Below are 26,991 nucleotides of genomic sequence, written 5' to 3'. Positions count from 1 at the left end.
TCCCAACCTTTCCACATGTTCGCCTCCACAAGCAGAATCTCTTAAGAGCTTATCTTCCCCAAAAAATGTCCAGACCGGAGGACACTTTCTTAATTAGTTCCTTACTGCTCATAACACATCCAATATATAGGTTGTCAACATTTTAATGCTGCTGCATCACAGGCAAATTTATAACTGCCCCAACAGGAGCAACTCAGGGCCCACTGCTTTCAGCAGAATGCTTTAATAGCTAAGAATTTTTGCCTGTTCTAAATTCCCATTCCACAAGGGGAGAAGTCCCTCAATACCCTAAAGGGGAGGTGACTCTTTGCTGAAAGGTGTCCCTCCCAAAGTTGACTTCTCACCTAACTCCATCTCTCACTAGTTACACGGTCTCAAACCCAACCAGAGATTGACGGGGACATTGCGCAGCACCCTGAGGACATGACCTAACTAAAATGGGACAAAACCCTTTTACAATCAGTACTATAGACCATGCAAACTTGATCTGCTCAGAGAAGTCTCTAGCTGTTCTGTTTTTTGTTTTGTTTTTTGTCTTGTGTTTCTAGCTCCAGTCGTAAGCAGTGGGATAGTAGACCTGATCCTTATGCAAGTTTAATGTCTCAGAAGGAGAAAGAATGGGTGATCAAACTGCAAATGATCCAGCTACAAAGTGAAAACCCACATCTAGATGACTATTACTACCAGGTACAGTGGAGACGATGGGAGGTTAAAAGCCAATTCAACCAGAGTTGCGATTTCAGATTGGCCAGCAGGGAGTTGTGTCCCAATGCCAATGTCTTGTATCGCACAAGGGCTTGGATTTCTAGATTTGCCCATCGGCTACAGTCCACTACAAATATATGGTTATAGCTTGGAGTGTGCTGGTTTCTGTAAAAGTAAACATTTTAAAGTTGATGGGTGAGGACTGGCCAAACAATTTTTTGTTTAAGATGTTAAATCTCCTGCCGTATTGAAATTATTTGGTAGCCTACTGTGCCACTGCCTGTGTAAATCAATACTGCTAGTGTTAACATCTGTGCTCTGCAAGCAATAGTGTTTCTTGATTTATGCTACTGTAAATCCAATAGAAATAAGCAGTCTTGGACTCTGTGAGCTGCTTTCTCAAGTTGGGCATCAGGAGTTGGAGGGGAAGCTGTCGCCAGTAAGGGACTGTCTGCCTTATTACCAGGGACCACAGTGAGTAACTGAAGCAAGTACGGGAGCAGCATTCTCACCAACCAGGGATGGTGAAGAATCGGGAAACTTCAGTGGGAATCAAGCCAGGGACCCAGCCAGCGGAGGTGACTCTTGCAGCGCAGCCTTGTGTGTCAAGCTAGGGACTGAGCAGGCCAGTGTGGGTGAAGCTTGAGAGGTATCTTGTGTGCCAAGCTAGGGACCCAGCAGAGACGCTGAGGTGACGCTTGAGGTAGATGCCAGTTTGAAGATTGGAGGCGCTAAAGGGATTTGGTGGCAGTAAATCGGAGTATCTAGTGAGAGAGATTGGGAGCGCAGTGGGCTGAAGAACTACAAGGAGAAATGGTAGTTGTAACGGTCACCACCGTTTACGACCTTCCATCAACCCACGACAGCTCATCTGACACTCCAACCCTCCAACAGACATCAGACATCCCATTTCCCCAGAATAACGAGACTTGCTCTGTGTTCTGGTTTCAAATGCAAGACCACTTTAATAGTTAGCTCTCAAGTTTATATACAGCTAAAGCATGAAAGGAACCATCAAACTCTCCACCCACACATCACACCCTGGGGGGCTTCAATACACCTTCAGATGGCTAATTGCTAAATATTCCAGACATCTCGGCGCCGGGCTATAATTATTTCTGCACCTGAGAAGTCGCATTCCTTCATTAACAGAATTCAAACAAAACACCATCACACAATAAATCCCTCTCAATCCACATCTTTAGACAGACGTTCTGTCTCCGCATGAAAGGTATTCACACCTCTGAGCATCAATAGGCTTTAAACCGTGTTATCACACAATGAAAGGCCTTTCAAGAGCCAGCCTTATTTAACATGTCAACAGTCTACACAGAGAGATGAGTCATAGAATAAACCAACACTTAGCTCATATTGCAATTGGAGATATTGCAATCAGTAATGTCCCCTGTCCTGTAATTTAGGATATAATTTCTCAGTCACCCTATGGCCCTATCGGACATAAGGTGACCCTAGACATAAGAGTTATTAATGACGCTGGCACAGGAGTACCCCTCATCCTTCCAAAGTCTCTGTTTATCCCGGGTCATTCCGTTACAGTAGTGAAAGAGAAAAAAACTGTTAGACTGTTGCCATAGGAGACAGCATTCCTGCACATACAGATGTGGTGTCTTGCTGAATGCCTTTCCCTGCATGGCTATCCTGTCAAAGTCTCGCAGTCTGCCGACTAATCTTACAACTATCTAAAGGGGTCCTGGTCCTCTTTCCCCCAAAAAGATTAAGAGAAAAACCTTGATTTGTATTCAAGAAGTGTCTGGGCCCAATAACTTTAACTACTCTGCACCCACCATGCCTTACAACCCGCTACATACAGAAGGATGTCGGCTATCCCTGACCCTGGAGGTCCTCATTAGACCAAAAGAGGCTTGGGACCTTGCTACACGTTTTTTTTACATGCATTCTTCAGTTTTTCATACGACTTCTAGTACAGGAGCAGAGTCGCTTATTTTTGGCCCCAGAGACTTTTGCGTGGCTGCCTGAAAAATCTGTTTTACGTGTATTTTTCAGGCGTTTCTAAAGTCTATGGTGCCAGACTGTGTGATTCTGCCCTAAAGAAGTTCACATACTTTTGAACTACAAGCAACACGATACTCTGGTATGAACAAGCCCATTGATAATATATGTCTTCATATTGAGCATTGTTGTACTTTGTGGATTGTACAACAAAATGATCAGGTGTTAATAGGGGCTTAAAGAACTGAAATCCAATGAATTTCAGTGAAATCAGAGTGAGCAATTTTAGGACAGGAGAGGGGCTTATGCAAATGTAAGACTCAAGGTAAGGATGGATTTAAGTGGGGTGTTTTTCCTAAATAACAAATATTAAAATAAAGTAAATGTGTTAGTATTGGGGGGGGGGGGGGGGTGGAGAGAGAAAGTACCTTCAAGTATGGGAAAATTACCTGGTGATCTTGCTAGTGTAGCACTACCCCCGGAGGAGCTGCTGGTTATTTTTGGGTGGCATGTTGCCTCTATATTCTCGCTGTCCAGGGTGAAAGAGTCTGAAGAATTTCAATGTCCACACAATGCACTTATTTTTTTGGGTTTATTTTGCAGAACTTCAGTAGTAAAGAAGGTGGAGGGGTGCAAAGGGTAGGTAGGTTCAGGTGTATAATCACAGATGGGGAAACACTCCTGCTTCCAGCAAACGGTTCTCGTCGCCACTCTAGCCAGAGTGGGTATTGCTCACCCGGATAGGTCCTTCTCACTGGCCTAGCAGCCGGGATAGCGCACAAAGTAAAGTCCAGTCTCTGCCGCAGACCTTCCTTTATGAGCAAACACTTTGTTCTGGAATCCTCTGCCACAGGATTCGGCACCCGGATCTCTCCAGCTTGGTTTTAGTAAAACTTTTAGACTCGACAGGCGACACTGTCGAGCCTCGCGGTGCATCCTTCAATGAAGTTTCCAGGCAAGGTACCAGCCTCTTGCATAGCTTTCTCCATGATAGGTCTTCCCTGGCTTCCTTCACCAAGTGGCTTCCTTCCGCAGGACAGACCGCACAGGATCACCTTTGCAAGGCAGGCCCCAGCCAGACTACTGGGCCCACCAACAAAGTCACAGCCCCGGGCCAACATGGTCCCGGAAACCAGGATTCAGGACACGCACCTCAGGCCAGGCGGGCCACGAGGCGCGTGGGTCGACAGACAGACCCCGACGATCCCACCCTAATGGTGTCTGTACCTTTAAATACCCCTCCCCTGCATGCACAGCGAGAAACCACTCCCACTGATTCGTTGCCGAGGGGAATACCCAATGCACCTTGACCTTGCTACTGCCACCTTTGGCCTGGGGTGGTAATGACACCCCCAGACGAACAATGGTGGAACTCTTAGCACGGCTGCGGCCACGGCCAAATAACTGCTCAGACCCCACTAAATTTAAAGCAGCGCCTGATCAACAGGAGCAGGGTGCTACACTAGGAATCCAGTATCCTTGTAACATCTTGTGCACTGAACAGATACCTCTGCGTTCAGTTATGTAGTCGTGAGGGGGTGGTGTTGTGTAGCGCAGGCTGCGGCTGATAATGGTGACAATGGATCAGGTAAAAATCCATGGAGAGGAAAAATGTATAGGGGAAGAATCACTGCAATGTGTTACATGTTACACCCATATTTGGGGATTAACATGTTCAGTATCTTACCCCCTCTCCAACCAATCCCCCACTTCTTGTGGCCGTGAGCTAGGGATCTTCTCCCCGTACTCTCTACCACAATTCAAAGAGAACGTGGCAGTGCGGGTCTCTGCCCAAATGGCTGCTTCATTAATTCACAGATCCCTATTAATCAATGACCAACAAGTACCGACAGCCTTTGCGGTTTCGGCTTGTTCTCAGTGAACTACTACGACGCTGTTGAGAGCTGTGGTAGTTCATTGATACTTCCGGTCAATGTAAAACTGCTTGCCCTTATGATGTATAGGCAGACCGCTTACCAATGGTGTTTGTAGGAGTGGGGGGGGACTGACCCAGGCTATAGCCCCGAGTGGGCCCCCAAAAGAAAACCTGGGTCTTGTATTGCTGATGGACAATTATTGGCCCTGAGTTCCAAGGCCTGTGGTTGGCTGGGAACTCTGGGGTGTACAGGGCCAGACTGGCATAGCGGGGTAGTCATATAAAGTCCCACTTCTTGGACCGGCTCATATGATGGACGTCGTGTCACACTGGTCCAATGCTGGGATGTGTGACATCCATCATAGGAGCTGGTCCTGAAGGCAGGATTTGGTGTGAAACTGAGGCATGCATGGGTTTCCCTTTTATGGACAAGAAAATGACGTTAGGCTGGTATAATAATTGGGGATGAGCTGAACACCCCCCCGGTTCGGTTTGCATCAGAACCTTCGAACTAACCGAACGTTCGTACAAACTTTAGAACCCCATTGAAGTCTATGGGACTCAAAAGTGCTAATTTTAAAGGCTAATATGCAAGTTTTTGTCCTAAAACGGGTCTGAAGACCCAGGTCTTGCCCCAGGGGACATGTATCAATGCAAAAAAAAGTTTTAAAAATGTCCGTTTTTTCGGGACAACACTTATCAAGTCTGTGGCAGAGACTTTGACGAGCTTCACACTAGCTGCTAGGCTGGTGAGAGTAGGCCTATCTGGTGGTTACTGAAATCCAGTGTGGCGCCTGAGTTAATGCTCTGGATCCAAGTAGTACCCATGATCCGCAAAGCAAAAGTACCTGGGTCTTTCCCTATCCCTCTACCCCTCTGTTGGAGAACTTTGTTTAAAAAAATCCTTGAAAGAGACTTTGTGTTTGGTGTAGACATTCATATGGACAACTCTTTGAGGAGAACCCCTGAAACGAGCGCATGGAACAGTAAAGGTAACGGCAGGCCCAAATCTAAACCACCAGCTCCTTCGGGGGTAGTGCTACACAAACCAACAAGAGGTCTTGTTGTAAAGGCCTGGAATGTAACTGGGCATAGGGCACTGCCACGAAGGTGGATACCATCTTCCCTAGAAAACTCATACAGAGCCGAATGGAGGGTTGTCTGGTGCCCCTTATCTGACACACTTGATCCTTCAGGGCATAGATCCTTGAAGGTGGCATGAACACTCATGCTTGGACTGCATCTAGGATCAGACCCAAATACTTTAGACTTTGAGCTGTGTGACGGGCACAGCACTATGAAGTGCCTTTTATGCGCAGTGGCATTAGAAGAATTTTTATTTCTCTGATCTTTTAGTCCAAACAAGACTATTACTCTATAATTGCTCTAGTGCCGTTCTATGGAAGCAGTAGGTTTAAAAAGCACACCAAACTCTTGAGATAACTTTAACTTCAGCTTTTCTTCATATATAACACTGACAATTTCGCAGCAGGCAGTCCATGTACAAACATGTTGAATAAAGTAGAACAAATGGCGGTTCAACTGTTCAATCTTGTCATTCTACCTAAAATGGTTGATATATTTCTTCAGTATCTGTACTCTCACTTTAAGTTATTTTAAACACTTTATGATCTCTCTGAGGCTTAATTAATAGTTTTACTCACTGCTGTTTGCAGTTTTGCACGTTTGCTGTGATGTTTGGTATTGAAATTTTGAAGATTGTTTGACCATTTGCATCCATAAAACAGAACTCTGAGTGGATGTGTGTCTGCTTTCTGGTTTCAATTCTGCTGTGTCTTGAGCTTACCTTAAAGTATATAGAACAAATCTTGAAAGGCATATTCTCTTTTTGCTTCTGTGAACACAATATAAAACTGTTACATGACATTCAAAACAGGAATTACGAATTACAACTATGTAATTGTGTCCGTCAATTGGTCATTCAGGCCTATGGTCTGAAACGTAAAGCGCCTCCCTTTAGGGTGAGAGCTCATTCTACCAGGGGTGTAGGTACCTCCTGGGCTTTTCGCCATCTGGTATCTGTGGCTCAGATTTGTAAGGTTGCTACATGATCTTCAGTGCATATGTTCACAATTTTTATCAAGTGGATGTTTGAGGAGCCGAGGATTCAGGTTTCGGCCTCAGTGTACTGCGGGCTGCTGTTTAAGGCCTGATGGCTATTGTTTGATAGGGTGTCTCCCTTCCCTCAAGGCTATTGCTCTGGGACATCACAGCAGGTTATAAATATTGGCCTAACTATATGTCCCATGATTTATGAAAGAACATTTTTGGATTTTTTTTTTTTTCGTCACACTTTCCGTTAAATTTCTGTTCTTTGAGTACATCATGGGACAGAACTCCCTCCCCTCTTTTTGAGGATTCAGTGCTTGATACAAAACCTGAAGTACTTCCTGTATGGGAGGGGTTATATACGGGTCACTTCCTGTCTAAAGACCTTTTGGTCTACCAGTGTAGTTTCACCTGGAGATGAAGTATAACCCAGCAGGAAATGGATGTCATCCTAACTCTGTCTCCCATTATGTATGAAAAAGGAAAGGATTTTACAGGCAGGATTTTTAAAAAAAAAAGTTAATTTTGACCATTACTTCCAAGGACTGATAAACTGCAATTTATTTTGGAGTGTTTTGGGGGTTTAGATATGCTAATAAAAAGTTTCTGTGGCCTGCTATGGTCTTCTTACAAATGCCCACATGGCAAAATAGATTTGGTTAAAATCCTTGGTATTTTGTTTTTTGTATGCAGACCTACTACGAGAAACTGGAGCGGCGGTTGGCTGAGGAAGAGTTTTTGGGTGAACGCAAAAAGAAGGAACCCCCTAAACTTGTTACTCCCTATATCCAGAAAGCCGAGACCTATGAATCTGGTATGATGCTCATAAACTTGTGTAACCTTGTGTGGCACCTGCGTTTATTTTTTATTTATCATTATTATTGATTTTATATAGGGGCAACAGTTTGCACAGCGCTTTACGATGTTGGGGCAAACCGTTACAATACAATACAATTTAATACATGAGGAATCGGAGGGCCCTGCTCTTTGGAGCTTACAATCTAGGAGGGAGGGTCAAATGATACTAAAGATAATGACGGTAGGGGGATGAGCTGATGAAGGGTCCACCTTTTCTGGTAAGAGTACCCACCCTTTAATCGATGCCCATGTGTGAAGAGTGTTATGTGTTTTGAAGATTTTGGCTCCACTCCAACATTTGAAGAACATATGTGTGCTTTTAAGGACTTTTTTCTGTACACTGTTATGGTGTCACGCTCACTGACGTATTCAGTCATTTATATATTTAAGGTGTATTTACACTTTTATTCGAAACATATTATCACGTATGGTTCATATATTCAGTAAGGATTTTTGTTTTCAGATCACTTGAACGTTATCCTTGTTCACTATCCACCCCATTACAGTGATTGTCTGGGAGGGACCAGGTGCTCTGATCCCATACAGACATAATTTTCACGTACAATTGATTGCATCATTATTTATTTTTTTGGCACCAATTTTTGGCACCATTATATAGGCCTATATCTGAGGTATTCTGGTCTATTGTTCATGTGGTTGTTTTCACCTCACAGGTTCACATATTTTGACACTAGAGCAGTCGGTGATGCAGATCATTTGACTGTTAGTTGTACTTTATTTATATCCTTCTAAGGGCTTATTTATTGATTTTTTCATTTTGGGCGCTACATTTTTTCACACGAAGAAAAGTACAGTTAGGTGGGGGCAGGATAGGCTTTTCCTGAAGAGAAGTTTTCAGAGATCGCCTAAAAGTGGATAGCGTTGGAGATAGTGGGACAGATTGGGTAGGGAATTCCAAAGGATGGGAGAGGCTTGGGAGAAGTCCTAGAGGTGACAAGGGAGCTAGAGAGCAGGAGGTCTTCTAAGGAATGAAGAGGACAATGTGGTATTTTTGAGAGTTGTGGATGGCTTTTTACATTTATTTTTTGATTTTTAGGTCTGTAGCCTTCATTAAGATACCAAGGCGATCCTGCCATTAGGTCATTGTTCGGGCACTTTTGTTGGAGGAAGTGGTTTATGAATTGTTCCTAATATTGCTAATTTAGCTCATCCAGAACCCATTGTGTATTGAAAAGTCTTGGTACACTGTTATCCCCATAATAAAACCAGTACTAGAAAAATGCTGTACATCCAGTGCTGCAAAACTTTAACCAAAAGAAACTGCAGTAGATCCCCCAGTGCTCAAGGGCAGCAAATGTTCACAAAAATGTATTCATAAGACCTGGCTGCTGTTTATAGTATGTCAGTTAGGGCTGCTACCAGGGAAATTCAAACTACGGCCCTCCACCTGTTGCGGAACTACACGTCCCATGAGGCATTGTAAAGCGACATTTAGACATGACTAGGCATGATGGGAATTGTAGTTCCTGAACTGGAGGGTCATAGTTTTGAGACACCTGACTTAGACTATATCTTAACTCGAGAATTGAAAAATCGAATCTAGTCCATTGTACCAGTCCTTGGAAGTAATGGCTGCTTTAGTTGTTTGGGCTAAGAAATTTTTCTGTACCTACAGACGCATCCCTGTTTGACCAGCCAAAAATCCAGTGTCCTTACAACATGTATGTACTGAACTAAATCTCATATCTCTCTTCAGAGTTAATGCAGATACTGTACCATCTGACTGGGTAAAGCTGCTTGACCATACACTTTCAAACGCAAGATTCTTAATTCCACCTAAACCAGGTGGATGGCGGAATCCCTACTCGGACATTGAATTCCGAATGCGGCACCAGCTGCTGGTCGGCAACTGCAGCTGATTGGCTGCAGCCACTGTTTAAGGAAAGCTTTCCAATGTGCCTCTTTGACTGAAGTTGTATCAAATGGCTTTAAGCAGAGGCAGCCACACACCAACCACAATTTGGCTGGTCCCTGCTGCTGACCTGGTAGAATTTTGATGAGTTTATGGCCAATTTAGGGCACGATATATTACTTTTGACTTTACACGTGTGCCTGATGGCCAAAAAAGACAGCTAAAAGAGGTTTTGATTTGTACATTTTAAAGTTTATCCACGGCTTTTAATTAATTAATTTTTGTATTGTTTTTTAGTGGTTCACTTTGAAGGTTCTCTTGGACAGGTGGCAGTTTCAACCTGCTATAGCCCCAGGAGGGCTATAGATGCAATTTCCTATGTAATGCCAGATGAGGCAAGTATTAGATTTGTTTGAGATGTTTTTAGGGCACCTTCTGCTAATGTTGTGTTTTGGTGAGCATTGATTCCGAGAATGTGTGTTTGTAATTTGGACTTTTGTCCACACTTGTGCGCACACGCTCGGGAAAATTCAACAACCGACAATTGTTCAAGGAAAATTTTTAAGCATGCTATTAAACATTTGTCCCGAAAATCCGACAAAAATTGTCCAATGAAGCGTACAAACGGTCGGATTTTCCGCCAACAGCCTGTCATCACGCAAATCCCGTAGGAAAATCCGATCATGTGTACGAGGCTTTAAGGTTTTAGATGTCTGCACAAGGGAGGATTTAACGTGTAAATAAAAACATGTATAAAATGCATTACATTACAGCAAGATTGTTTGAAAGGACTCGTCTGGCAATAGGGTCTTTTAGGCTGCTTTCACATTGGACCTGTAGCCGCGGTGTATCGGCGCTAAAAATAGCGGCGCTATACCGCCGAGATTGCCACGGGATTCGGCCGCTAGCGGTGCGGTATTAACCCCCGCTAGGGGCTGATAAAGGGTTAATACTACCCGCAATGCGCCTCTATAGAGGCGCATTGCGGGCGGTATTGCCGCGGTTTCCCATTGTTTTCAATGGGAAGGAGCGGTATACACGCCGCTCCTCTCACCGCTCCAAAGATGCTGCTGACAAGAGATTTTTTTGTCTCCCGCCAGCGCATCGCCTCAGTGTGAAAGCCCTCGGGCTTTCACATTGAGTCTGCAGTGAAGGAGTTTTTCCTGTGGGATAGCAGTGCTATTTTTAGCGCTGTACCGCCTGAAAAACTCCTCAATGTGAAAGGGGCCTAAGTGTGATTATACTGTATAAAGGTTTGCCTACAGTTTTCACATGCATGTTAAAAATCTGCAGTTTTACATTTTTTTGATGGAAAATTGCATAGAACCCCAAACATACTAGTTTTTCTGAAAACTGAGACCCTGGAGAATAAAATTATGGCTGTTGCGATTTTCTGTTACACAATATTTATGCAGGCGTTTTATCAAACGCAACTAATTTTTGGAAAAAAATACTTGTGCACAGAGGGACAATAACACCCAATTTTTTTTTTTTTGTAAAATAAATGTTGTTCTTCCACTTAAATGGATTCCACACATGTCCAGATTTTAAATTTGAGCCTGTCTGTAATATAGCGACCTACTATGGCACCTAAAATTGTCCAAAAGTGAAGTTTTAAAAGCCTTTATAGTGTGGCACTAGAATTACTGCTCTTGTGGCAATACCAAAAATGTTTTGCAATCACTGTGTACGCTTGCATTTGCCTGCGAACACTGGGACCATTTTTATTTTTTATTTTAATACTTTATTTCCATCAGTGTGTGAAAAGCCCTTGGGCAGAGACCGTTACTCTAAGAGACATCAGGGGTCTAGGGGTGCTTCCCCTGCCCTTCAAAGCATTTGATCTAACAGATTGTGGTTGTACCAGCCAGGGAGACACATCACTGAAACTAAGTGATGAAATCCCCATGATGGTTTCCGGCTTTATTTATCAGACATGGGGGGGTGCGCACCCTCTGTGCAGCTGACCTGGCTGCTTGCATCAGTCTCTGACACAAATGATGGAGCCCAGGAACAGTGGGACCCCCCTTCCAAGTGCTGTGAATGTGACCGGGTGGATGGAAACCCAATCACCGGCAGCCATGATCCTGGTATAACTGGTTGCTGAGCAGTAAACCATTTTTTATGCAAACCCTTAATATGCACATGACTTGTATTCCTCTTTTTGCCATTTTTTTTTCTTTTTCTTTCAGGATATTAAAGCTCTTGGTTACCAGAGGCTCAGGGTGCTCAAACACATTGAAAAGGTTGGTCAATAATTTATTTTTTGTTTGTTCTGACTCAACTACAAAGCGATAAACATCATCTCCAGCTTCATGTAGGCCTTACACGACTTGGTGTACTATTCATCGCTTCAGACCGTTTAACTCGATGAATAACTCGCTGTTGGAGAGACAGACAATGTTCCGTTTTTAATGATGGATATTTAGGTAGAAAACGTTGCAGTTGTAAGCCACATGAAAAGATGTTTCAGCATGGAGGGTATACTGAGCACAGAGATACAGGAAGTAGAGGGGAAAAATACAGAACTACGGTGGGAGAGAGAGTCCAGCTAGACAGGGAGCAGAGCTTAAAGACACAGAGCAATAATAGTTCATATAGTGTAACATAACAATGTTTAATATGCTGACTACATTGTACAGTTTAGTCTGTGTTGTATGTGTGTTCTGTGCAGTGGAATTAAGGATAATGGTTTAATTTAACCACTTCCATACAGGGCACTTATACACCTTCCTGCCCAGACCAATTTTCAGCTTTCAGCGCTGTTGCACTTTGAATGACAATTGCTCGGTCATGCTGCACTGTACCCAAACTAAATTTGTATCATTTTGTTCCCACAAATGGAGCTTTCTTTTGGTGGTATTTGATCACCTCTGGGATTTTTATTTTCTGCTAAAAAAAAAAAAAATTTAACGATATTTTTGAAAAACAAATACATTTTTTTTTTTTTTTTTTCATTCCAAAACTTTGTAAATAAGTATGTTTTCTCCTTCACTGACGGGCACTGATGAGGTAGCACTGATCGGTGGCACGGATGGGCACTGATGGGTGGCACGAATGTACTGTATTTTACTTATGGGTGCCAAACAATGCCTGCCAATCAGTGATGCCCATTGTGGGCACTGATTGCCATTAATTGTGGGCACTGATTGGCATCCCTGCTGATGGGTATCCCTGGTCTGGTGTGGGGCATCCTCGGGGGGGGATGTGCTGATAATCGATCAGCACAAACCCCCCTGTCAGAGGAGCAACCCATCGGCTCGCGTCTAACAGACGCGAGTGAGGAGAAGCCGATAACCGGCTTCCATAGAGCATATCTCACTCCCGCCCGGGTGCACAGGATGAGGTCTTCACTCTCCTCGGATTGCTGGCGTTGTGACCATGCTTCGGGGGACTACATTCATATATTCTGGCCCTGCCCAGTAGTTCATCTTTTTTGGTTACACATCCTTATACAGGTGAATGAATTGCCAAGTATCTCTATTGTTCCTTCCCCAAGAATATGGCTGGTGGAGGACCTGGTGCCCAGGGTGGCTGAGAGAACCAGTTTATCTGATCTTATCCAATGGGGCAAGCATGAAAATATCTCATTTGATACTACATCGCACTATTTTCATTTAATCAGTACAGTTGTGATTAAAAAATACAACATGTTGCACCTCTTCCGAATATTTATTCTGGCGTACAAGAAGTTTCTAACTTTAGTAACCTCTTAATTTTCAATATGAGACTAGCATGCAAAAAAATGTACAATCATTCGTCCAATTTCATTGTGTGTGTGTGTGTGTGTGTGTACCATCACAACAATTAAAGCTGATCTTGCATAAAAAGCATCCGGCAAACCACCTACAAGCTTTCAATAGTCCTAAAGTCTTATAGCTAATTTAAAATGAGCCATAACTTTTGTTTGGTGATAATGTGGTCTTTATCTAGACTTGTATGGCAAAATTGTTGTGCAAAAAACTGTATTCATCAATGCAGTGCATGTTATCTCAGCTTGGATTCATTGAATGAGTTTACCAAAAATGAAAATATTGCAGAATATACAGCCTCATGCTACATAACCAAGCTCCATTTCATGTAAACTAATACTAAATTATTAATGTATCTTAAATGGGTAAACTATCTTTTTAGATTTTTTTTTTTTTTTTTTTTTTTTATCCCCCCTGGCCATGTGAAGTCCTGATGGCAAAAATGCAGCGTTTTTTTTTTGACGGCTGTTCACCTGCAATAACATTTATGTTTGATGGTTTAGCTAACTTTTATGACATAAGCCTTTTCTCCATTCTTTGCACAGGCTATGCATATATGTCTGATAGGTCCCTTTTTTTTCTGGGTTTTAGCTCTTCATTAGGTTGCTGGAGGTGGAAGAGACGGAGAGAAAAATACATTATATGCCTGGAGACCAACATCACCGCTACCAACAAAAACAGAGCTACAAAGTTCAAAGCATCTATGAAGCTCTGAAGATTGCAGTGTGCAGCTGTGAAGAGTGAGTGTGATTTCCCTAACTTTCCTTTCAAAGTGCAATATTACTGCATTCTTACACAATTTATTATTTTTATAAGCTGTTTTTGTGAAAGTAGAAATTTTACGTTGGACAATTTTGTCTTCTGAACTTTTAAGTTGCCTTTTATGTGGGCTGAGTGGACTTTTTTTTTCTCTGGGGAAAAAAAACATCTTGTCTTGAGTCACACTGATTGTGTATTTTATGATTTATATATATATATATATATATATATATATATATATATTATAGCGCCTGGCTACTTGCATAGCAGGTGCTGCTGTAAATTTAGAGGGGGTCAGAGAGTTGGTTACCTCTGACATGTTTATTTGGCTAAATGTAAGGCCTCTGTTACAGCTCTGGCTGTACTGTGTGCCCGTGCTTGCTGTCTGGGGACTTTCAGGCACCCCCAGACAGTAGGTTGCAGCAGTGAGGTCAGGGTCGTGTGGATACTTCTCCTTGGCAACCAATCAGGAGGGTAGATCATGCTGGGGAGAGGTATTTAGGGGGCAGACGATGATTGGGGTCATCGTCGCCATCCACCTGAGCAGTAGTCCCCTGTGGTGTGGCCCTCCTGGCCAGGGTGTGTGTGTGTGTGTGTGTGTGTGTGTGTGTGTGTGTGTGTGTGTGTGTGTGTGTGTTACGGTGTTCCTGGCTCTGGGGCCACGTTGGTCCGGAGCATTAATCTACCTTGTAGACTTAGTAGGTAGACTAAGTTTGCAAATCGCCCTGGGTTTTCTGTCCCGTGGGAGGAAGCTGATCGATGGAGAACCTGTCTGGGGGATACCGAGGCTGGTGTCTTAGGAGAGGCCTACTTGCTCATTGAAGGACACTTTGTTTCTGAGAGGCTGGACGATGGTCGCCTATCAGTTCTTGACATAACTAAAGCTGTTTGAAGGAGATCTGGGTACTGAATCCAGTTGAGAAAGATTTTGGACCAAAACCATCTCCACCTTTTAGGAGGGTCTGTGGCAGAGACTTCACCCTAAAGTTTCCGAGTGACACTCTGGTTGCTAGGCTGGTGAGAGAGGCCTATCCAGATGCACTACACCCACTCTGGCTAGAGTGGCGAAGAAAGTTGTCGTTGGAAGCAGGACTGTTTCCAGGAACCAGTTACACTTGAATCTGTCACCTTCCATTTCTTCTATCCCTTCACCTTTCTATTTACCATTTTTCTTCTATTTACCAAAGGAAGTGGGCCTATTGTTGCTGGGGAGTTCTTCTGTTGCCGTGGGGAATCTATTGTTGCTGCGGGGGTCAGTCATTGCTAAGAGGGATGTACTGTTGAGGGAGGGGTCTTTGTTGCTGGCTGCTGGAGGGTCTATTGATGCTGGCTACTGGGGAATCTATTGTTGCTGGAGGAGGGGATATATTTTTGCAGGGGAGTCTGTTGTTGCTGGAGGTGGGTCTTATGTTGCAGGGGGTCAATCATTGCTGGGAGGGATCTGTTGGCTGCTGGAAGGTCGATTGATGCTGGCTGTTGGGAGTCCATTGTTGCTGGGGTGGATCTATTGTCGCTGGGTCGTCCATTGTTGCTAGATCTATTTTACTGCCTTTCTTGTTATTAACAAATTCTATACAAAATACGTAGCATCACAAAATGATACTTGTTTCTGCATTCTCTAGGGGTGGTACTGGGGGGTGGGTAAGGGGTGGAACCAAGGAACGGCGCTCGGAGGTGGGTAGGGGGTGGAGTCAAGATTAACTTGGAAGGGAGGAGTTCCTGCACCTATTCTCTGAGGGGGAAAAAAAGCCCTGGATGGCACCCACACACGATCGGTTTGGACCGATGAAAACGGTCCATCAGACCGTTCTCATCGGTTTAAACGATCGTGTGTACGCGGCCTTAAAGTTCCACCTGGAAACGTGTTTAGAATTTTTTTTTATTTAGGGGTCCTTAAAATGTATTTCAGTAACTACTGCTGATTGTAGAGCAGATAAGCATCTGTTCAGAGCTCGCATATCACACAATTTAATTAACTTAATTTTCTTTAGTGAGTCAGAGGATGAGTTTCTGCAAATTTTGCAAGTTGGGAAGGGGAAGAAGTTGGTCGCTCGGCTCCTCAAGTTCCTCCACAGTGAACAAACAGTGGAAATCCTTTTGACTGTTGTACAGCATTTGTCCTACCTCATAAAGAATGACACCACTGAAAAGGTAAAAATTTAGGTTTTGGCTGCTTGTGGTCTTAAGGGGTGTTGTAGCATTAATACTTGTGCAGACGGTATCAAAAACTGGGATTATGGGGGGAAAAGGTGCAAGCTTCTTTTAGAAGTCATGCAATGGCTCCCCTGCTTAGAGTGGGAAAGGGTTAGAAACTTGATTTATGTTTTATTGTCTGTGTCCTCATTATCCACTTTTGTGTACAGATAAGAGGAACTCTCTCCCCAACAGGGACTTGCGTGGCTCTGCTGGGAACTTACCTTAGTTACAAGGTGCCAAGGATAATGATCCATACATATGCTGATGAAACGGAAATTTTGTGTAGTGGTGTGTGTGTGTTTTTTTTGTTTTGTTTTTTTTAATATGGTGTAGTTGCATCGAGTTTAAAGGACTAGATGCTAAAAGAAAAAAAAAGACCTGTATAAAGATTGAATTAGTAGGTGGAACTTAGCTTGTGGCTGTTGTTGGCAGTCTTCTACTGAAAAGGCAAAAGTTGCCCAGGGAAAGGGTTTCAGTTTCCCCCCTACTTTATTAGGCAGGTCCCCAGCTTTGTTCCACATGACCGACATGCAGCTGAATACCACCTTGATATACAGGGTCTCCCACTCGGATAGGGAATCGGATATGTTCAGTCCAAACCATAAACTGTCTCGTGCATGAATGTCGGTGCTAGACCTCTCATCTGCATCCTCCTGGTCATTGCAGACATTTAACGCCGTCATGCCTGGAGTACTCGCACAAAGGCCTATAGTTGACACCTGGTTTAAATGGACGCTCCAGAAGCCCAACTGACCACCCGGGGCCTATGGTGTGGCCTGGTCGGCAGCCAGGCTGAGGTTGCCATTTATACACCCTGTATGGGGACCTCGGGGATGTGCGGCTTCAGGGAGTCCTTTCTTTAGTGCCATTGATTGTAGGAGCTGGGACGAGCTCCCTCCCATGCCGGCACTCCCAGCGGCGGATGCTTGAGATCCATACCCCATTTCAGTGAGCTTGAGTGGCACACAAAGCAGTCCAGAGTTGCAAAGCCTATGGGACAGGGGGGCCCGACTCTGGTCATCTGATGCACAAGATTTCTCTCACCAACAGAGGGGGGCTCATTTTCCTCCTCCACCCAAGAAGAGCTGACCAGGCTTGCAGTAAGCACACTACTCTTCACCCAGGCATTGGCTGAACTTAACATTTCACCCTCAGTTAAACATTTTACAGAGGCTTCTCATTGCATAAGTAGTTACTTTTTTTATTTTTCAGTATAAGCATACAGTTAAGATATAGTAACCATTCCAAATTATGGTTTAATTGAAAACCTCATTCTCTTGGACGAATACATATTTCAAAACTGTCCAAAACTTGGTTATCAAAAACTATAGGCAAAGTTTCCCCAAAGGGGAGATTACACTAGAATCCCCCTCAGCTCTTCTCCTTTCTGTCATGCCAGGAAGTTTCCCTTCCCTGACCCAAACCCCTGCTACTATATAAAGGGAAACTCGCATGACCACTCCACTTCTAAGGTGTTACCACTCTTAAAGCGAAACTCTACCTCCCTAAACTTGTAACAAGTGTTTATTGCTGGAATGGTTATCGTTATGTGATTTACTTCTATTTTTGTAGTCCCTTCCAGTTCTCTATGGACCTCTGACATCTATAGTTAATGAACTACCATTTACTGAGTTAATCCGAGTAATTCAAGAACTTACCACGCCTTTGCCAGGGAGTCCAGATTTGCCACTTAGATTGGCATTCCAGAACCAGGTATTTGAGTATTTCTCTGGCATTCAACTTTTTTCACACCCTTCACTTACTGTAACACCTCATGTATTGTATAGTTGCAAGGAGAGGGGGAATGAATATCTACATATACTGGGACTTTAAATGAGATTCACAAGGGGGGTGCACCTCCATCCCTAATCTGGATGCAAAAAAAGGTATGTGACTTTAATTGAGGAAGGCTGTAACACAATGTAGAAGTATATCCACTTATTAACAAGGGTAAAAAAGATGCATAGCAATGTGTATGAAGGGTAAATGCTCAAAGCATGAATATTCCGATAATCAAGTAAACTAGATGGAAAAGGTCCTGGACCGCCGCACTCCTTGAAACTAGGGTTGTCCAGATACCGATACCAGTATCGGTACCGATACCGAGTATTTGCGGGAGTACTCGTACTCGCGCAAATACCCCCGATACCTAAATAGAATACTTCCCCCCCCTTTCCCCCCCGTCGCTGCCGCCGCATCACGCCGCCGCATCGAGGGACATGGCTAGAGGGACATTGCTGCATATGTGAGGGACATGGCTAGAGGGACATTGCTGCATATGTGAGGGACATGGCTGCATATGTGAGGGACATGGCTAGAGGGACATGGCTGCATATGTGAGGGACATGGCTAGAGGGACATTGCTGCATATGTGAGGGACATGGCTAGAGGGACATTGCTGCATATTAGAGGGACATGGCTGCATATGTGAGGGACATGGCTAGAGGGACATGGCTGCATATGTGGGGGACATGGCTGCATATGTGGGGGACATGGCTGCATATGGGGGGGACATGGCTGCATTTGGGGACACATTTAAAAAAAGTATCGGTATTCGGTATCGGCGACTACTTGAAAAAAAGTATCGGTACTTGTACTCGGTCCTAAAAAAGTGGTATCGGGACAACCCTACTTGAAACGATGTCTTTATTTAGCAAATGAAGTTCAAAAAACAACCAAAAACAATGCAGTAAAAAAGAAGTGGACAAAAGGAAAAAGGTGGCTGACATGTTTCACATCGTATGATGCTTACTCGTAAACTAACTTGAAAAATAGTACATAAATAAAGACCATAATATAAAACATTGGTACCATAACATGGGAGAAAATATACAAATACATGAATATTATGAAATAAAACCATGTTATACAGAAAAAAGGTGTCAGTAAGACCAATTGTAAAAAATGGACTGCAACCTTTAAAAGCTTGACGCATTTCGTCGATAATCGGACTCATCAGGAGCTGATTCTAGAGTGTCTGTAAAAAAAATATATAAAATGGTCTAATTAGGAACCCATGTTATGGGAAAGTTATGTAAAAAAAAATATATGTAGATGGTCTGATTCATAAACTTGCATCCCATTAAAAGTTTAACCTGAGCGATAGTGGTGCATTTTTTTTTTACCCTTGTTAATCGATCTACTTCTACATTGTGTTACAGCCTGCCTCACTTAAAATCCCATGTTGTTTTTTTTTTTTAATGTGTTGTATAGCTCAAACCATAAAGGCTTAATGTGAAAATGTGATGCCACCTTATCCTAGCTAGCCATTTGGACTGTGTAGTCGGGGGATCACAAATGATTCATGTTGTCTACTTTTTACTCCAAATCTCCCTCTGCCCTGTAGAGAATGTCCCAGCATTCTTTTTTTTATTGCTGTAGCAAGCAACTGCTTATTCCCTGTGATATCATCACCAGATATCATAGTAAAGTTAAAACCCTTTCATGTTTCTGGGTCCCAGCTGGAGAGATTGACTGACTGTTGCTTCGGATACAGAAAAAAAAGAGGGGAAAGGAGTGTGATGAAGGGGCAGGGAAGGAATTATGTTGGATAGTTGTCACTAAAGCATGCCACCATTTCAAGATTTTTTTTTTTTTCCCCCTTGCCTATTTGTATAAAATGTAGGATTCCTTTTTTTGTTTTTGTTTTGGTGACCATGGTTCCCAGGACAAATAGTGGTGCATCTCCTCCTGTAGGGACCATGGATGGCAATATAAATTTTCCAAGCATTTCTCACTTTTTTCCAAAACAAGAATTAACCTTGCCTTTTACATTAATTTTAATGATTGGGGTTTTCTGTATTGATTCTTTTCAGTTAACTTGCACTAAATCATCCTTTTGATTTTATAGATTATCAACGTAATTTTTTTTCGCATACTATGGAAATGTTTTGTTTTTGCTTGTCTCTAGTTTGGAATCTCCCTGTTGTATGCATTACTGAGCCATGGAGAGAGCCTATTGTCTTCTGATACACCAATGGAGCCATGCATTGGGGACTTTGAAAAATGGTAATGAGCATCTATGGCGTCTGTTTCCCTGTGTAAAACTGTCAGGCAGTTCTTGTGCCGTGGCATGACTTTGCCGCCTTTTTCATATCTCCTGGTACCTGCAATGCTGAGGCCGCATACACACGGTCGGTCCAAACCGATGAGAATGGTCCGACGGACCGTTTACATCGGTTCACCGCTGAAGTGGTCTGATGTGCGTACACGCCATCAATTCAAAAACCGATCGGGTCAGAACGCGGTGACATAAAACACACGATGTGCTAAAAAAAAAAACGAAGTTCAATGCTTCCAAGCATGCGTCGACTTGATTCGGAGCATGCGCGGGTTTTGAACCGATGCTCTTAGGTTCAAACCGATGGTTAGTACACATCGGGCAGCGGTCCATCGGTTCGATTTTAAAGCAAGTTTTAAAAATTTTGACCGAAGGACAACGGACCGATGGGCCGTACACACGACTGTGTGTACGCAGCCTTAGAGCTGTACTGTACTTATTTTTTTTTATAATTCGTGACCACCCTATGGCAGGTGTATCTGAGCTCTGCTTTTTGGATCACTGAAAATTTTATATGGATTAAAGCGGAGGTTCACCCTGAAAAAAAACAAAAAACAAAAAAAAAGCTACAAAAAATTAGAAAAAAATGCCTGTTACTAGGCAGATCTCCTAATCTGCCACTTCCTTGTCCGCGGTGGGTCTTATTTCTTCTCCTCGTCGCGATGCTACCTGGGGAATGGGAAGCGGTGTCTTCTGGAACCTTGTGTGTCTCCCAGGAGACATTTGCATAGCGCTGCGCGGCTCGCACATGCGCAGTAGGGAATCGGGCAGTGAGGCTGCATTGCTTTACTCGCTGATTCCCTCACAGAGGATGGCGGCGGGGCAGCCGAGACCCCAGCGATTGCTCGGCTTCGGTTGCCGATCGCGGGCACCCTGGACAGGTAAGTGTCCTTATTAAAAGTCAGCAGCTACAGTGTTTGTAGCTGCTGACTTTTTTAATAATTTTTTTTTAAGCTGGACCTCCGCTTTAAGATCGTTGAAGTTTCAAAACTCCAGCATCTATCCAGGAAAATCATAAATTTTATGAAGAATGCCTTCAGGTAATTAACCTCCCTGGCGGTCTTCCCGAGACTGACACGGGGTTAGATTTTCTTGCTACTATCGGTAACCCCGTGTCAGTCACGGGCTTGCCTCGCTAGATCCACAGGCAGTGTTTACTTACCTTGTCCCTGGATCCAGCGATGCCACCGCGCTGTGTGAGCGAGCGGGACCTCGCTCGATTCACATAGTGCCTCCGTGTGACGCCGATCTCCGTTCCCTGCGACGTTACGACGCACGGGGACGGAGAACGGCGCCAAATTCAAAAACGTAAACAAACACTATACACACAGTATACTGTAATCTTATAGATTACAGTACTGTATGTAAAAAAAACACACCCCCCCTGTCCCTAGTGGTCTGCCCAGTGTCCTGCATGTCATTTTATATAATAAAAACCTTTTTTTCTCCCTGCAAACTGTAGATTGTCCATAGCAACCAAAAGTGTCCCTTTATGTCAAAAATAGTTTTAGATCAGCTAAAAAACAGCGATAATAAATTATAATCACTTGCAGAATTGTGCGATAGCGATTTGTGGGGAAATTCGTCATAAAAAAATAAAAGTAATGACAGCGACAATTCTGCAACTGAGCAAATTTCAGTGATTTTGATTTGATTACATTATTGAATAATTTTTATTATAATTATATTATTATTTGTTATAATTATTTATAATTATTTATTATATTATAATTTATAATTTTGTTTTTAAAAAAATGTAATACACGGGATGCCTATTAGAATCTTGTTTGGTCAGATTTAAGTGAGTTATTTCTAAAAATTACAGACCTACAATATAAAACGCCAAATTTCCTTGCAAATAATGGTACCGCTTTTAGCATGTTTTTTCTGAAAGAATCATACCGCCAGGGAGGTTAAACAAAAACAAACGAACATCATTATTACTGCAGTAATGATGGAAGTCCTTGGGAGTTTCACCTATAGTGTATATAAACCGCTATGGTACACTAAGCTATTCAGGGACACTGAGAACCAATTGGAATCTGGTAATTGCTGATGTGCTAGTTGTGTTTCAAGAATTATTTGAATTTGGGAACTGATAAATCTGTTTTTCTTTCTTCTTGCTGTTTTTTCATGATGCAAGGGGTTTGTGTGTGTGTGTGTGTGTGTGTGTGTGTGTGTGTTTATATATGTGTGTGTGTGTGTGTGTGTTTATATATGTGTGTATGTGTGTGTGTGTGTGTGTGTGTGTGTGTGTGTGTGTGTGTGTGTATATATATATATATATATATATATATATATATATATATATATATATATATATATATATATATATATATATATATAAATTTACACATTATTTTATTTTTTTTCTGGGCATGCAAGTTTCCATTTGTTTCTTAATTCTTTCCCCAGGACCGATACAGTGTTCCTTGTAGCAAAGGAGCTCTCCCATGTTTCCAAATCCTCTATGGTGGAGCCGCTCTTTCTGCCAAGCAATTTGCTTTCCTTATTTTGCCGTTACCTGGACAAGCAGACTATTCATAAACTAGAGGACAAAATGGAGTAAGTTGCCTTATATTTCCAACCAATGCGAATGTTCCCAAATGGGGGAGAGTTCATGTGTTTTTTAGGTTAGAAAAATGATGTTTAATTTTTGTTTGCCTAATGCCCCGTACACACCATCACTTTATGTGATGAAAAAAAAACTAGGTTTTTAAAAACGTCACTTTAATTGACCGTGTGTGGGGGAAAACGTTGTTTTATGTCTTGTAAAAAACGACCAAAAAAAATTGAAGCATGCTTCAATTTTATGTGTCGTTTTTCAAAACGTCGTTTTTTACTTCACAGAAATTGACCGTGTGTAGCAAAAAACGTCATTTAAAAAGACGTTTTTACACCCGCGCATGCCCAGAAGCTACTTATGAAGCAAGCTTCAATGGAAAAACGTGGTGGAACGTAACCTCACTTTGCTAGAACATTGTGAGAAAAACGATGGTGTGTAGGCAACTTCGTCTTCGAAAATTGAAGTTTCAAAAAGGTCATTTTTTACTTTTTTCGTTTTTTTCATCACATAAAGTGATGGTGTGTACGGGGCATAAGGCTTTGTACACAGACGTGAGGTGCACGTTCGTATTTGTTTAAAAAAGCAGATACCCTTTCATGCAGACTTTACTTTACCTTTGCTATATGATCCATTGATCCTTAAATGCATTTTTGACATGCAAGCAGTACCTGAATTTGACTTGGTATCAGACGCTCTTGCAATCTCTCTCCAGCAGAGCTCAGGCTGGGAGATGAAGAAGCAGCACAAGGAGCCAATTAATTTTGTTGCATTGCCCATGTGCTGACAAGGGACATGCTGATGGGCAATGACAGCTGGTTAAGTTTTAGGAAGTTCTATTTTTTTTTTTTTTGACCCATTCCACTTCTCATAAGCCCCACCCCATATAGAATCCACACACTCTGTCCCCTGTAGTACATCATATACCAGGCTCTACATTATACACAGGGCTCTGTACACCATATACCAGGCTCAACCTTATATGACAACTATTAACATATCAACATTAAACCATGAATTATGCGGTTATTGAAAGTGAATGGCAGCATTTGTGACATGGAATTGGAACTTGGTAATGCAGAATTTTAATTCATCTTCAGAATTTAGGTAAACAGATGGAGTAATATATTTAGTATGCTCTTTACTGGGTTAAAGAAAAATATATTCGTGCAGTAGTTCTTTACTCTTTACTGTTTGCAAACAAGGATGATCAGTTGGCACCAGATATACCATTTGGCACCAGTTATATCTTAACCTATGACTGTTGAGCAGTTTTTCCCATTCAAATTTGGCAGTGCAATAAACATATGGGCTACTTGCCACCTAGCAGATGTCTGTGTTGGCATGGACCCTAGAATGCAGGGGGATTCCCAGGACCAGCCAGAGAGACTGCATTGCATAATTAAAATGAAACGTGTGCTCCATCAAGGACAATGTATGTGTATGTAGCACCTTGGTGTTTAGGCAAGGTTGCTCCTAAATTTACCGTACCTGCCAGTTATAGCTACCTTGGCCCATTGTTAAGGATGAATTGATTTTGCTCTGTAACTGCTGCACTTCTCTTTTTTGTCACTAGGTGGCTGGGCACTTGGTGGTATTGGCTAAGACAAGGGCAATGCAAGGTCATAATATGAGTATATGGGGTATCTCAGCCAATGGTCAGGGGTTTTCTTAAATCCCTTGGCCTGCTGGGAGAACCTATATATTTGGGTGGAGTCGGGTGATCTATGTTCTGTGCCACCTGGACGGCTGTCTGGGTTGACGTTTGTTGTACTGCCCGGGCTGCAAGGCCATAATTTGGGCCTATCCCGGGCACATCTGGCTGCTAGGCTGTCTGAGGTCCTATCGGAAGCGAGAGTAGGATTGGGATTGCGGCTTGCAGTACAACCAGAAGTGCCGGCCGGAGAATCTGTCGGGTTTGGAGGTAGAGGGGAAGCTGTCGCCACTAAGGGACCATTCACCTTAATACCAGGGACCACAGTGAGTATCTGATGCTTTCCATCAGAGCTGCGACATCGGTGGGAACATGGACAGGAGGGGGGGGAGACAGAACAGCAGGATCAGCCAGGTTTGCAGAATACAGAAAAGTAATCCCATAGTGACTATGAACAGCATTTAATACACAATGTATTGATGGCTTAAGGGACCCGGGAAGAGTAGGATCTGGACTGCTCTTTGCAAAACTACACAGGGGAGGCAAGTATAACATGCATGTTTTTAAAGAAAAAAATGTGGCTTTACAATCGATTTACCCGCTTGCCCACAATCAAATGACTGAGGGACGATGCCGCTCCTGTTCTGGGAGGACGTCCTATGACTGCACCCCAAAACACCCGCTATCGTGTGCCTGCAGCAATCGTGCCTGCACGGTGTTGCTACGACCACGGTCTCTGTTAAGAGCCGTGGCTCTTTAGCCATGTGATCGGCTGTGTCCAATCACAGCTAGTCACATGTAAAAACGGAAGTGCCGTGAATTGACTCGCCTCACGCTAACAGTGTGTGGCAGCATTTTCTCGCGGAGGAGACCTGGGAAGGTAATCTGGGCACTGATCATCAGTGGCCTGATTACAGGAAAGCCCCAGCAGTGCCTATCGGTGCCCATAAGTGATGCTAGTCAGTGCCTGCCCATAAGTGCAGCCTCATCAGCGCACATCAGTGAATAAGAAAAAATACTTTACTAAATTAAATTTACTGACAGAAAATAAACTTTTAGGTTTTTGTTTAAATTTTCGGTCTTTATTTCTTTTTTACAAAAAAAATCACAGCAGTGATTTAAAGGAGTTGTAAAGGAATTTTATTTTATTTATTTTTTCTTAAAATAACAAACATGTCATACTTGCCTCCACTGTGCAGTTCATTTTGCACACAGTGGCCCCGATCCTGGTCTTCTGGGGTCCCTCGGCGGTTGTCGCGGGCTCCTCCCAGCAACAAATACACAGACATGCGAGCGAGCATGGTGTGTAGCTGTTGCGGGCACGCTCTTGTGATACAGCGGTGGCCATAGCCGCTGCTGTATCACTCGGCCCCGCCCCCCTGGAGCGACGTCATTGGATGTGATTGACGGCAGTGTCAGTCAATGCCTGCGCTGCTTTTAATCCTTCTACTGCAGCCAATCAACGGCCGGGCTTCTCATCGAGGAGGATGACGGGACTTTCGAAGGGTCGGATAAGTAAAACGGGGGGGGGGGGGGGGGAAGGGGGCGGCATCATCTGTTTTTTCACCTTAAAGCATAGAATGCATTCTATACATTAAGGTGAATTTTTTTTTTTAACTTTACAACCCCTTTAAATACCACCAAAAGAAAAAATATAAAATAATAATTTGGGTATAGTGTTGCATGACCGCGCAATAGTCATTCAAAAGTGCGACAGCGTTGAAAGCTAAAATAAAATGGCCTGGGCAGGAAGGGGGTGAAAGTGCCCGGTAATGAGATGATTAAAGCTCTGATTCCTTGTTTTATTTTTTCTCTAGATGTCCTACAGCACCCCCCTACTCTGCTGTGCCTTCATGAAAACTGAATAAAAAATGAAGAGATCAGCATTTGCTTCGCTCACCACAAACTGGTGGATGGAGGTTCCGTTTTTGGAAACTTAAATATTTAATCCTGTTTTTAAAGGAATTTTTTGCTTTGTTTCGTCTAACTTTTTGATGTGAATTTCCAGCTTTAAGGAGCATGAGCAGGAGAGCCTGAGAGGCTGTGCCGTGTTCCCTTTTTGTTTGGAATAATTGCAAGAAAACAAGTGATGTAAAAATATGGGGGGTGTAAGTGATGAATGTAATTTATATTTTTTGTTTGCCAATTTTGCACAGCGTTCACTTTTGGCATGTACAGCACTTGCAAAATAAACGAAAAGAAAGTATCGCTTGTTTGTGTTTGAATATTTAAAAAGGAAATTTTAAAAGCCTGTAGTGATTGGGCAAGGGGCTTTTAGGATTAAAGGAGTTGTAAAGGAAAACATTTTTTTTTGCTGAAATTACTGTTTACAGGGTATAGAGACATAGGGCCAGATTCATAAAGAACTGCGGCGGCGTAACGTATCGTCTTAACGTTACACCGCCGCAAGTTTTCAGCGCAAGTGCCTGATTCACCAAGCACTTGCGTGTAAACTTACGGCGGTGTAACGTAAAGCCGTCCGGCGCAAGCCCGCCTAATTCAAATGGGGCGTGTACCATTTAAATTAGGTGCGTTCCCGCGGCGAAAGTTCTGCACATGCTCCGTGTGAAAATTTCTTGACGTGCATTGCGCAAAATGACGTCGCCCGACGTAATGTTTTTTGAATGGCGACGTGCGTAACCTACTTTCGTATT

General features: G+C 43.0%; 1 protein-coding gene across 3 annotated transcripts in view; it reads left to right on the top strand.

Annotated features, from left to right (window-relative positions):
• The window catches only part of PATL2 (PAT1 homolog 2), a 75,765-nt gene extending 49,222 nt beyond the window's left edge, over positions 1 to 26,543 (top strand). For all 3 annotated transcript variants that reach the window (XM_040338917.1, XM_040338918.1, XM_040338916.1), the window contains exons 11-20: positions 549 to 687; positions 7,316 to 7,436; positions 9,651 to 9,748; positions 11,546 to 11,599; positions 13,697 to 13,845; positions 15,856 to 16,015; positions 17,633 to 17,773; positions 19,971 to 20,068; positions 22,536 to 22,685; positions 26,155 to 26,543. In XM_040338917.1, coding sequence (XP_040194851.1) covers positions 549 to 687; positions 7,316 to 7,436; positions 9,651 to 9,748; positions 11,546 to 11,599; positions 13,697 to 13,845; positions 15,856 to 16,015; positions 17,633 to 17,773; positions 19,971 to 20,068; positions 22,536 to 22,685; positions 26,155 to 26,194 — 1,150 coding nt within the window. In that variant the 3' untranslated portion in view covers positions 26,195 to 26,543. The remainder of the gene's footprint in view (positions 1 to 548; positions 688 to 7,315; positions 7,437 to 9,650; positions 9,749 to 11,545; positions 11,600 to 13,696; positions 13,846 to 15,855; positions 16,016 to 17,632; positions 17,774 to 19,970; positions 20,069 to 22,535; positions 22,686 to 26,154) is intronic.
• The last annotated feature ends 448 nt before the right edge of the window (positions 26,544 to 26,991 follow it).

Source organism: Rana temporaria, chromosome 2 (assembly GCF_905171775.1).
Source record: "Rana temporaria chromosome 2, aRanTem1.1, whole genome shotgun sequence".
Taxonomy (NCBI): domain Eukaryota; kingdom Metazoa; phylum Chordata; class Amphibia; order Anura; family Ranidae; genus Rana; species Rana temporaria.
Note: the sequence above shows the minus strand (reverse complement) of the source record. Positions and strands in the feature narration are given on the sequence as shown.